At 39.0% G+C, this 13,366-nt stretch overlaps 1 protein-coding gene across 1 annotated transcript in view; it reads left to right on the top strand.

Moving 5' to 3' along the window:
* LONP1 (lon peptidase 1, mitochondrial) overlaps positions 1 to 13,366 on the top strand; it is a 39,499-nt gene that overhangs the window by 6,219 nt on the left and 19,914 nt on the right. The window contains exons 3-8 of the mRNA XM_078670866.1: positions 57 to 176; positions 819 to 1,053; positions 1,576 to 1,637; positions 2,121 to 2,250; positions 11,077 to 11,160; positions 12,625 to 12,845. Of these exons, the coding sequence (XP_078526992.1) occupies positions 57 to 176; positions 819 to 1,053; positions 1,576 to 1,637; positions 2,121 to 2,250; positions 11,077 to 11,160; positions 12,625 to 12,845 (852 nt within the window). The remainder of the gene's footprint in view (positions 1 to 56; positions 177 to 818; positions 1,054 to 1,575; positions 1,638 to 2,120; positions 2,251 to 11,076; positions 11,161 to 12,624; positions 12,846 to 13,366) is intronic.

The following is a 13,366-nucleotide window of genomic DNA, read 5'->3' as shown; positions in this document are numbered from 1 at the left end:
GTAGCCATAGTCTCGGTGACCCAAACATTTCAGGTTTTTTTAAATTTCTTTTACAGCAATGAATCAGATGTGGTGGAAAACCTGAATGACATCTACCGAACGGGGACATTTGTTCAGATTCACGAGATGCAGGATCTCGGAGACAAGCTTCGCATGATTGTCATGGGACATCGGAGGTAACTTGTGTGTTTGTGCTGAAGTTAGAGGGAGTACCTGAAGAGGAGGAGCTCTAATGGAGCCATACCACAAAAAATATAGATTTGTTTTCTGTAGGTGCACTCATGACCATCTTTTGGAGCACTATAAATGGTGTAAAATGTCAAGTTGCAAGTTACTAGCCTGGCATAAAAGTCAACATTTGTCATGCATGAAAGCTAGGTAGCACCCTTACTCAAACTTGAAGAATTACATTTCTGAGCAGCATCTTGACTTCCACCTGTGATTAAAATGTACACGTTTTATTTAATCCTACCCCCAGCAAAGAGAGAAGGTACACAAGTGTACCAGAGCCTTAATTTGAAGCGTTCTTGAAGGCCCTCCGTGTGAATATCCTCATTCATCCATAGCCAGCTCGCAAGCACTCATTCGGTACAGCTTCTAAGGGCGCAGTGTGAGAGTCATGTTGATCATGACAGTTTTCACGAAAGTCCTCATTTGCTAGTTTACCGTAAATGGATGTGTTTGTGCACACTTCAAGACCCACAGGCAGGTATATTTAAATAGATTTTGAGATGAGATGAAAGTTCCTTTCCTCTAGACCTACTCAGCTGATTCATTAGCCCTAATTAATTAAACATGTTTTTTTTCTTCTTGGACAGGATTAGTGTCAATAAGGAGCTAGAGGTTGAACCAGAAGAGGCTGAAGATGAGAACAAAAACAAGGTGCGAAGGAAGAACAAGCGATCCAGAAAAGAGCCAGAAAACAACCAAGGAGCCACGGAGCAAGAGGTGGAATTAGTAGTTGAACCTGCGTCTGACTCCCCTCGGGAAATTCTTATGGTCGAAGTTGAAAATGTGATACATGAGGATTTTCAGGTCAATGAAGAAGTTAAGGTCAGTTGCAAGAACCAAAATTATCTTTTGAGTTCTTTTCTATGTTTATTTAGAAGTTACACAGTTGAAAAAGTAATACTAGGTACACAAATGTCGTTATTTCTTACTATAACAATGTGCTGGGAATACGAGGCATATAAGCTACGATCCAAAAATAGGCAGCCTGTGATTTTCTTTGTTCAGAGGTTTAATCAGCACAGGGAGGACAGGCTTATATATTGGGCCAATGTCTGGCAGGAACAAACAACAACCAGACAAGCTTTTATTTGAATTCGAGGAATCATTCAGAAGATATGTCTTAGAACTGTTCATCTAAGCTGGACATATTTCAATCTGCAGTGCACCAAAAACATAATTGTGTCTATAGTTGAGAATCCATAAATTCTTAATGAAGATGAAGCTAAGATGAAGGCACCTAAACAGGAAAAAGTGTTGTGTCTGATTAAAGGAAAGCAATAAAATAATGATTGCTAACCAAGCCTAATGAAAATTCCTTACCTTGCTGCTATTGATGCTTCACAGGCACTTACGGCTGAGATTGTCAAGACAATCCGAGACATTATTGCCTTAAACCCACTGTACAGGTAAGTGATGTAAACAATTACAGATGTATTTATCAATTTCAGTTTATTGGTCGTTATAAGCTTTGTAATTGAGGCTGGTGTCACCCCCCCTGAAGCAGGAATTGATCTGTAGAAGATAGACGGCTGTAATGTTGTCCGCCCTTTCATATCTTTGAAAGCAAATGTGTGATTGTAAGGCTGGAGAAACCTTAGCAGAGGGTTGTCTGGTAAGTGTGGGAGCAAGAAGACCAACATTAGCAGGATTAGTCATATAGTCATCTTCTTAAATAAAACTAAGCTATAGAATACGGCTGTCATTGTGCCACAGAATAGTCCTTGTGGTGGAAAATAAGTCTAGCTTAGCATATTTGGAGTTGGGTTTAAGAAGAGACTGTCAAACCTGGTCCACACAAGTGAGAACAGCCAGCCCTTATCTGCACCTTATTCCTGGGCTTAAGTTTGATGTTCCACTGTGGTCATGCTGCTCATTTTGTTACCTTTCAGGGAGTCTGTGCTACAAATGATGCAAGCAGGCCAGAGGGTGGTGGATAACCCCATCTATCTGAGTGATATGGGAGCAGCGTTAACTGGTGCAGAGTCCCAAGAGTTACAGGAGGTGCTGGAAGAGACAAATGTAAGTAGACCAAGCTTGATTTAAATCCGTAGTGTATTTTATGGTAGCAGTGCTATTACTGAGGAGCTCCCAGCATGTCTCAGCTTGTATTAGTATCTGGTTAGTGTAATTTTATATTGGAAGATGGTGGTAGTGTGTCTTGTTGGTATTTCACAAAGCGTATGAGCTGTTATATTTGGACTGTGTATGTTATACTGGTGTTTATGCAGTTATCACCCATGTACATACAATACAAAGGAAGGTAGCATACAGATAGTAGTATACCGGTAAAGTTTAGAAATTCATTTACAAACAAAGACTCACAGAAACCTAAATATTAGTTCACAAGTGTTAGTGATCTGTTGATGTCGATCAAATGTGCAGACCAGAAACCATACTATGAAAATTAATTGATCTCCAATATTTACTTGTCCATGTAGAAGCCAAACAACCACCACTTTTTTCGTCCAGATGGATAGAATCTTCTCAAGACGGAGACATGTTTAGTATTTTGACACACTTATTTTGGAGCAGTAGGCCTTTAATAATCAATTACATTTAGAACTGAACAATATATATCCAATGATTCGATAGGTCTGTTTTATAGGCAGTAGTGAAGGCGTGCCCATAATAGAGGAATGTCTAGATCCTATTTGTATAGTTGAAAACAATGTGTATATGAGACTCATAAAGCAGTCTAGTTGATATCTGGGATATTTAGTATTTGAGCATTGTAAAAGCGAATATCTCAAAGTAAGTTACAAAAGTCAGGAAGTTACTTTATCTTTTATCATGTATGTAGGTCTGCGATCACATGTCTGTTGTTTGGCTCTGATATGAAAAAGAAATATGAGACAAATGTATTTACCTAAGGTTTTTACATAGTAATATTGGTGTGTTAACCAACATTGTATAGCTTTTGATAGTACATTTTTAGAAATGTTATTCATATTTTTCCTATGAGATCATGACTCAAGGCTGTAAATCTGAGGAACAGAATGTTGAGGACACCCAAAGTGCAACTCTTTAAAATAAAAAATGTTGGAATTTGTAAAGCGCACAGCTACCTCCACCGGAGGTGTCCCGGCGCTGTCTGTATACCGCTTAGGAACCCTTCCTGGCTTTCCTGGGAAATGTCCACTCCTGGGCACCACCCAGGTGCAGCCAGGCATCCCAGCGCTTTTGGGGCCGTTGTGGAGACTAAGCAAGCTATTGCCCAGAGTTGCAGCGTGGGACCCATGATCAGACCAGGCACTGAGGCGAGAATATCCAGTCAGGGGAATTAATGAGCCGGAGACCCACCGAGGCGGGAATCGAACCCTGGTCCCTGGCCAGAGCTCTGCATCAAGGTCTGCCTGCTCTAACCATTGAGCCACACATTATTGTTGTTGGTTTTGCTTGATGCTCACATATGCGTGCCCGATGACAGATGACTGAATCCGCTGTAGGTAACGCCTGTACAGGGATTTCTGAAGCTAGAGGAAGGTGGGAGCGCTTAGGAGAGGCTGCAAGGTTGATTGTGACTTGATTGACACTGCAAATTTTGCATTGCATGATGTTGACCATGTGATTTTTCACGATTGTCTGTAATGTTTTCTTGGTAGGAATTTTGAAAGGAACTTTTGTGAAAGTGCCATAGTTAAGGCATCACTACAATACTCTTGACAGTTATTAGTCAATATCAAGTGATTATCAGGTTTCTTGCTTGTGGAGTTGACATTATTTTCAACATATAATATGTCTTTTACTGTTTACGAGCCTGTCTTTAGTAGGTTTTTGGGGGGGGTGTAGGAAGCAGAGTTATATTTGGAGGACATTACCTTGCAATGCTTGCTGTAAGAGAAAGTATGCCACAGTAAGTCACCATTTGGTTGTCAATGGAAAAATATTTGATTATATAACATTTTCAAGTGTGTATTTTCATTAGAAGTGAGGAGGATTACATGGTGAATAGGACAGGTTAAGATTATCGAAATCTATAATCCAGGGAAATATATATTTTGCCAGAATTTAGGGTTGTCGCTAAAACTTAAATTTGAGGTAGAACTGGTCTAATGTCGTCTTTAGTCCACAAGAATTTGTTGACTGCTAAGTAACCCCCTTTAACCAGCAGGAATAGTTCTCTGGCCTGTAAGAGCCATATTGTTTATGAGGGAGTCTAATTGTATTTCTAGTGTGAATAGTGTACCTGGGCATGCATCCCTATTAGTAAATGGCAATGAAAAATGTAAAGTGAGACAGAATGGAAAGCATAACATTTTTGGAATGAGGGGGTCGAGAGGTATTAAGGGTGATGTGGGTAGTGCTACGTCCTGTGCAATGTCGATATTTCATGCGTTCATGTGCAAAAGACCTTTCCCAAAAGTTTATAAACTACACTGTGGAGATTAGTCTGCTTAATGTTGACAGTCGTGTAGATGCTGTAATGCTCTGTGTTTTTGGTGAGTTTGACTCCAACATAATCTCACGGTCCGGCATATTGGTGAGTGTGTGCATTACACGCACACATGTTTCTGAGGTACACCGCATGAACGCCTGTAGTGAATGAATACCCACCAAGTTTGGTAATAAATCTTCTTTATTCCTCAAGATATGCAGTACAGATAAAAAGGTGCTGCCAGCTTGTAAACGAACTCCAGACTGACCAGCACTCCACACACAAACATAGTGACATACACACATTCTATGCATGACCTACAACAGTTCTATCATTGCTAAAGAAGCACTTCTAAAAATAACATTATAAGCATTACTACACATCCTCCTCCTAAAATAATAAAAAAACAAAATCAACTTAAAGAATTATTTACAGACAAAATCATTTAAAAATCTTGGAGTAACAACACTTCTACCACTTCTGGTAAGAACAAGAGGTTGCAAACTCTCAGCGACAGGAGGATTGTGATTACATTGAATTAGAGAAGAAGATGGCACAGAACAAGGCTCTTTACCAACGTTCTGAGGTTCTTCGACCAAAGACTCAGATCCAGGAAATGGAGTTGAAGACTGACTAACAATATTGTCACCGTCAGAGGGAGTTGAAGACTGACTAACAATATTGTCTCCGTCAGAAGAATCTGTGCTGGAATCCAAGGACACAACTGGAGTCAACCACCAAAAGTCACCACACACATCCCCCTTCTTGTTTTTACAAGGATCAGACCCTCTGGCAAAAGCAATCTTACTCATGTGATGAATGGAACCATCATCTAACAAGACGGTATTACGCATTACTTTAGTGATTGTCTTGGGATCAGAAAATCTAGGTTGTAACTTCCCAATTTTCTTGGAAGATTTAACTCTAACCAATTGGCCAACTTCAACGTGAGTATCTTTAGTACCATGTTTTCTATCATAATACAATTTGCTTTTATCCTGAGATTTGCAAATATTCTCTGTGACCTTGTCAGAATTCCAAGCATACTCTTTGCTTCTCCCCATCCACACAGGATTTAATTTGGAATACGGAAATCTGCCTCTCATTAAACCAAATGGACTTTCACCACACGTTTCATGAATAGTGATTCTATAAGACCATAACATTTTGTCAAGTTCGCCATACCAATTTTTTCTGTTCTTGTTGGCTAATTGCAAGGTTCCTTTAATAACCCTGTTGACCCTTTCTACAACAGAATTGCCTTGGGGATGATAAACAGCAGAAAATCTTTGCTTGATACCAGATGATTCCATAAATACCCTCATGGTATCAGATTTGAACTGAACGCCGTTGTCAGTTAGAATAGAAGCAGGAAGACCTTCTCTGATAAAACACTCATCCAAAAATGATATAACAGTTTCAGTGTTGACTCTGTTAACTACTTTCAATTCGATCCATCTGGAGAATAGATCTACTAAGACTAAGATGAACTTGATAGAATCATCTTGCCACACAATAGGTCCCATAATATCTAATGCTAATTCCTCCCAGGGTAATTTGGGACACCTAAGTGAGGACATTGGGGGATTAAGCGTTTTTTGACTTTTGTCAGAACACTCACATTGCACACAGTCTCGAACAGACCTTTCGATCTCCAAGTCAATGCCTGGCCACCAGTACAAGGCTTTTATAATTCTTTTTGTTCTGGATATTCCAGGATGTCCCTCATGGCCCAAAGAGATAATTTTTTGGCGTACTCCTAACGGTGGTATGAGTTTGTCACCACGACATAAGAAATCACCGTCAAGACTGAGTTCATCTTTGACCTCCCAGAATGGCTTCAATTGACTGTCAGTTTTAGTTAAGACAACCCAACCTTGGTTGACTTTTATTTTAACTGTTTCAAGAACATTATCCTTGCCAGAAGCTGACTTCCACTCATCCTTTGATAAGCCATGAGGATCAGAAAAAATTCCAGCAACACAACAATCATTCCAAGAGTTCAAATCAATTTCCTTCATTGGTAAGGGTAATCTACTTAAGAAGTCAGCGACCACATTCTTTGCACCAGGTACATACTGAATAGTGTAAATGAAATCTTGGAGTCTCATGGATAAACGAGCAATCCTGGCTGAAGCTCTGGACAAACCTTCCGTAGTGAGGAGCTTGGTCAGAGGTTTATGGTCTGAACGTAAAATAAACTGTTTACCCCAAATAAATTTACGAAAATGCTCCATTGCCCATACCACAGCAAGCGTCTCACGCTCGATCACAGAGTACTTTTCCTCACAAGGTGACAATGATCGTGAAGCGAAGGCTATGACAACTTCATCACCTTGTTGAGAAATCTGTGAGAGAACACTCCCCAAACCAACTCCACTAGCGTCAGTGGTCAAATAAGTTTTGGCGCACGGGTCAAAACCTTGTAGCATAGGCGCATTCACTATGGCATATTTGATTTCTTTAAATGCAGCACTACATTTCTCATCCCAAACAAAAGGTGATTTGTTCTTCATGAGAACACGCATGTGAAATGTTTTCTGTGAAAACTGATTAACAAATTTAGAGTAAAATTCAGCTAAACCAAGAAATGATCTGAGTTCATCCTTGGACTTAGGTTCAGGTGAATTCACTATTGCTTCAACTAATTTTGTTTTAGGTCTTATCCCTTCATCACAAATTTCATGACCTAAATACGTAACAGAGCTCTTTGAAAACTTGCACTTGCTGAGCTCCCCAACCAAACCATTATCAGCTAAAACCTTAAGAACTTTTCTCAGGAGATTGTCATGGTGATCTTTATCCTTTCCCATAATTAAAATATCATCCTGGAAAAAGATTACCCCTTTGATGTTTCCAAAAAGGTTGGTCATTAGCCTCTGAAATACTGCCGCAGCAGAGGCTAAGCCAAACGGCATTCTTTTAAATCGAAAACATCCAAATGGAGTAGCAAATGATGTAAGATGTCTACTTTCTGGATCAAGAACAACCTGATGATAAGCTGCTGATAGGTCCAAAGTGGAAAAAACTTTTGCATCTTTGGTTAAGGACAACATTTCATCAATGCGTGGAAGTGGATATTGATCAACCAAAATTTGACTGTTCAAATATCTCAAATCCACACATAAACGGGCCTTGCCATTGGCCTTGCGTGCGACGACCAATGGCGAAACCCATTCAGCTGCTTCAACAGTCTCAATAATATTAGCATTTAACAATTTATCAAGTTCGGATTTAACCTCATCCCTAATGATGAGAGGAATATTCCTGGCTTTGTGAATTTTAGAAATAGCATTGTCTTTAAGTCTGATTTGATGTGTAAAACCTTTCAACTTGCCAATAGTGCCAGTAAATATAGAAGGAAACTCATCAATCACCCATTTCTTGGTGTCTTCACTTATGCAGGAAACCAACACTTGTTCCTTGCTATTGGGATCCAAAATTATGTGTAGACTTTTTTGATCCCTCCAACCCAACACTGAAGGACCATCCTTCGACACATACAACTTGCAAGTGGCATGCATACCTTTAAACTTGAAAATTAGTAGTCTGAACCCTAAAATCTCTATTGTGTTGTCGGTATAACTAACAGGTGAGATATCAGAAGGTTCCAACCAACTTCCAATTTGGTTAACAAATTTCTGATCCCAAACATTCTTGTTCACAATAGTATAGGGTGACCCAGAATCTGCAGCAAGTTGCGTCATGACTCCACCTAATGAGACTTGGCATAAGGGTTTACTAGAATCAATATCAGAAATGTTCAATACTACCTTTTTTTTAACTGCATTTTGTACAAGTAGAACTTCTTCATCAGAAGATGAGGTACAATCCTGTGCTACCTCTTGAATGCAAGCAATCTTACCTTTTGAATTTTTAAAGACTTTTCTTTTACAGACCTTAGCAAAATGCCCCATAACCCCACAGTTCAAACATTTAGTGTTCTTAGCAGGACACTTAGGATAATGAGCAAGGTGAGAATGACTACCACATCTATAACACACAGGTTCAGAGGTTTTCTTATAGTCAAAATTTTCTTTTTTAGCATTAGTAGACCTGAAATCTTTGTTACTTCTAATAAAAGATTTCCCTTCAGAAATTTTGTTTACGATTTCAGTTTCCTTTTTCTCACTGGAAAGAGAAGCCTTTGCGCAACGTTCTGAGAGTTCAGCTTTTTTAACCATGGCGATAATTTCTTTCAAAGTTCCATCACCTTCAACCCATAGTTTATTCTGAATGGTTTTAGTTTTAGTGTACATGACAACTTGATCTCGAATAAGATCATCATGAAGTTGAGCAAATTTGCACTTAACAGCTAATTTTCTAAGTGCGGAAACGTAATCCTCAACTGATTCGGATTTATTTTGCTTGCGTTGAAAGAAGGAATGTCTGGTGACAGCAATGCAAACACAAGGAGAGAAATAATCATCGATATCCAAAAGTGCTGAATTGAAAACATCAATGTCACCAGCAGATCTATCAGTCTTGTCCAACTGATTGTAGATTCTTAATCCTTCAGGGCCAAGACCTAATAATAAAATCCTTTTTTTTCTTTCAGGAGTGAAAGGTCCACTAACATCTTCAAGATTTGCAACATAGTTCAAGAAATATTCTTTCCAATCTAACCAAGCAACAGGAGGATCACCAGGAACAACTAAAAATTCTCTTGGAGCATTTAGGTTCAGGCCATGTACAGGCTTTTCACCAGAAGAAATGGCACTGTTAGTGTCAGGCATAATGACACAAACCCAGAAAAAAAAATAATATATGTAAATATCAATGTATATCTGTTTTATCTTATTGAGGAAAGATACAAAAATTATTGCAGGCAGCACCTTACTTGAATTTGATATTGTCAAAATAAATAATACTGATAAACGTTTATAAATACCAGAAAACAGCAATTGCCAGCGTCCAGAATCAAATCGGTGTGAAACGCGATGAAAATGAAGAAAAATCGGCATAAAACCAATCTAAAATGGCCGCCGACGTGACCTTACGTGGGGTCGTACCCACAATTCAATGCGCGAGTACCCACAATTCCATGCGCATGTAGTAGTGATGAGCAGTGCACTGACGCGCGATGACAAAGGAAGGTTCTGCAAGATGCCGCGACGTTCAAACTCACTGGAGCGGGAGCTAACACGCTGTAGCGGTTTGTGAAACGGTGGCGTTTGAAAGATGCAGAGTGGGTAGGAAGCTAAAATAAAGTGGTTTTCTTCATTTTTTTTTTGAAAAGATAAATGAAAGTCTCACCGCACTAAGGCACAGCTGTTTTGAAGAGAAACGAATAGTTTTCTTTGAAACGAAGAGTTTTCTTGAATCCAGGATAACAAATGTAGAGTTGTATGAAGCAGGATATCAATTTCATTAGAAAATTGCCAGTTTCCCTCGTCGCCAAATTTGTAGTGAATGAATACCCACCAAGTTTGGTAATAAATCTTCTTTATTCCTCAAGATATGCAGTACAGATAAAAAGGTGCTGCCAGCTTGTAAACGAACTCCAGACTGACCAGCACTCCACACACAAACATAGTGACATACACACATTCTATGCATGACCTACAACAGTTCTATCATTGCTAAAGAAGCACTTCTAAAAATAACATTATAAGCATTACTACAACGCCTCGAAATAATTTGCAATTGGGGATCCATTGTATGTTTAGGAGGCCTGGATCCTGGCCTCATATTTAGGAGAACTACACATTGTGCAAATTACATTTATTATTGTAAAATGCCTAATAAAATTATATCCTAAACCTCTTTTAATGGATTCTGTTACAAGAGATCTAATGGATCCAGGCTGTTAAGTATTCAAAGTGTTGGGACAAAAGAGGAATCTTGAACACTGAGTAAACTTCTGAAGAGCGAACTCTTGCATTACCAGAAAGGAAAGCACAATTGATTTGGGAGCGATGTTTGTGAAAGAGCTGGCCAGAAGAACACTATAGATGGAAATATGAAAATAAATGCCACGAAGCCGCGAGTAACACCTGGTTTTTCGTAGCCTGGAGATTGAATTATTGAACACTTGGCTTTTGACTTATTTACAGTGTTGTGCGTTATTTTGGTTATAGGTGTATGATTGGTAAAATTTCACTGTGGGACTGGATAAGGTCTGATGTTTCAGTTGGAATAAATGTATTGTCCTTCATTTGTGAGTGTCGCTTTCTCCCACGGATGTCTCAGTTATGTCTCCATAGTATCTGAGGTTTTCCCAGATTAGGCACTTGATTCCTCTTTGACAACTTAAGCCATCATTGAACCTTTTGTTTATTTTTGCCTATTGGCTGCTCGTCCTTTTCGCTGATGTTACACCATTTAACAGAAGTGGCAGTATTTGTGATTTGCGTTTGGGAAGAAGACTGTTGGGTACTTTTCAACTCTTGATACTTATGTTTCTAGTTGTTTAGTCCAACTTATAACAGTTATGAAAAAATGTTTAAAAAAATTCTTCCATTTGCTAGATTCCAAAACGTCTCTACAAAGCACTCTCCTTGCTGAAGAAGGAATACGAATTGAGTAAACTCCAGCAACGGCTTGGACGTGAGGTGAGGCGGTTGAGAAATTCTTTGCATCAATAACTGTCCCAGTCTTTGAGAGGAGGATTATGTAGGGCAGGGTTATTTTTTTTCTATTCTTTTTTTTTGCCGACTTTAAACAGGAAAAATCATATCAATTAGAGTCTCTTGTCGTTATAACTTCCTTTAGTTACCAGGCGAATTTCTCAATGGAAAACAGACTTTTTCTTGTGGGGTAGTTTTCAGATTGGAATGCAGTTTGCCCAAAAACGTCTAAAATGTGCAAAAACACAGAGATCTTTTAACAGGAGACCACATTCGGAAATCATGATAAATTCACTCTGCACTCAAATTTCTCCAACTCGTATGGTTCAGGTTTCACCTGAATGTTTTGCCAACTGCCATTTAAGAGAGCTGTGGGTAAAGTATCCGCAGACATTTTCTATTTTATCATTGGCATTTTTTTTTTAAATGTGAAATTAATTATGTATAATATTTATTTTTGTAAACTTCGAATAATGTATTATAACACATTTTTAACAAATAAGAACAGTGTTACTCTAATAACTGTTATTTGTGTGGAGCCTAAGCATTATTTGTAATTGATTTTAAAAACACTACGGGCTATTGGCGTTTTAAAGTGCGCTAAAGCTTGCACATACACCTCCATCTACCGCAAGCAGTTCTTTATACACCTTGGCGTATGTGTTTTGGATATTGTAAGGCACCAAGGAGTTCCCCAAGCATCGACAGCCTTCATAAGGTCATGAAGACATACCATGTGATGTGCAATACTCTTGTTGAGGTCACCAGTAGGTAAGATCTTTATAGGTAACAAATAGCGATGGCATATTAGCATCCCTATCCACCTAGTCAGTGGACAGCATACCACCAGGTGGAAGTGGATTGTATTAGCCTCTCTGTGTAAAAAGCATAGGTCTTGCATCTACTCATGTTGCAACAGGTAAGTTGCTTAAATCAGGGGCTTAACATTAAAGTCAATTCCTGAGACATGCCTCCTGTGTTCAGATGTGGTTGGAGGATTTCACAGGTGGAGGGTGACATGGGTCAAGCCCTGCCACAGTTTACGTTGTTGTGGTCGTACTCTTGGTGTACCGGGTATTTGCCTCTCCATAAAATAGTTTGTGTGCAAACAAGAGACTGATAAATATGGCTAAGAGTGTGAGACAAAAAATCCCTCAAAGTTGTAGTGCCCTCCGGAGGTATTGTGTGAGGGATGGAATAGTGCCGACAAGCAGTAGTGGGAAAACAAACACAAATTGGATCAAGATTAAACGTAGTAAACATGTGGGCTAGATATCATCATGGGTAGTGTCTCTGTAGCTGTTCTTGGGGTATATAGTCTGTGGTATATTTCCTTGCAATAAAATTGTGTATGGGTTTGAAAGGTGAAAAAAAGTATTTAATTGGGAGACCTGCAGCAGATGGGAGTTGCATTTAAGAAGGGAAAATTTAATTGGTGAACTCTTTTAGGTGGAGGAGAAAATTAAGCAGACCCATCGCAAGTACCTTCTTCAAGAGCAATTGAAGATCATAAAGAAAGAGCTTGGTTTGGAGAAGGAGGACAAGGACGCCATCGAGGAGAAGTTCAGGGAGCGTTTAAACTGCTTGGTGGTTCCGAAGCACGTCATGGAGGTCATCGACGAGGAGCTCAACAAACTCGGGCTCTTGGACAATCACTCGTCGGAGTTCAGGTATTTGCATGAGAGCCTTGAAAAAGTGAGCGTGTATTACATTGTGACTGTTTTCTTCATCTCACATTTTCTAATTACCTATGCAGCATGCATTGCTACTACCACTTACCCACGTAGATAAGTGCACAATGTTGTCTCCTCACCAACAGAGGAAATTAAAAGAATATTCAAGAGATTGTACCTCTGGATGATAAGAAATTAGTGCATGTCCATAGTTACCCTTTTCCACATAAATATTTTGCTAAACAATTTGGAGGCAAACGTATGCAAATGGATTGAGTACCGATATATGCTTCTGAAACAACAGTTTCCTATAGTCAAGCTGTGAAAACTAATGATTTGATATATATTTACGTATTTAGTTATTTTTAATTGGTTTCTTTCCCACTTGTCACTTAATCCGTGCTCTAAATCTTCAATAACTGTTTGGGAAGTAAGTGCTGGCACTACTAAAGAGAATAAAACAAGCGTTTAAATCCTCTATATTGGAAAGGACAGAGATTAACTGCAGTAGCTAAGTT

The sequence above is a fragment of the Lissotriton helveticus genome, chromosome 12 (assembly GCF_964261635.1).
Source record: "Lissotriton helveticus chromosome 12, aLisHel1.1, whole genome shotgun sequence".
Lineage (NCBI taxonomy): Eukaryota > Metazoa > Chordata > Amphibia > Caudata > Salamandridae > Lissotriton > Lissotriton helveticus.
Note: the sequence above shows the minus strand (reverse complement) of the source record. Positions and strands in the feature narration are given on the sequence as shown.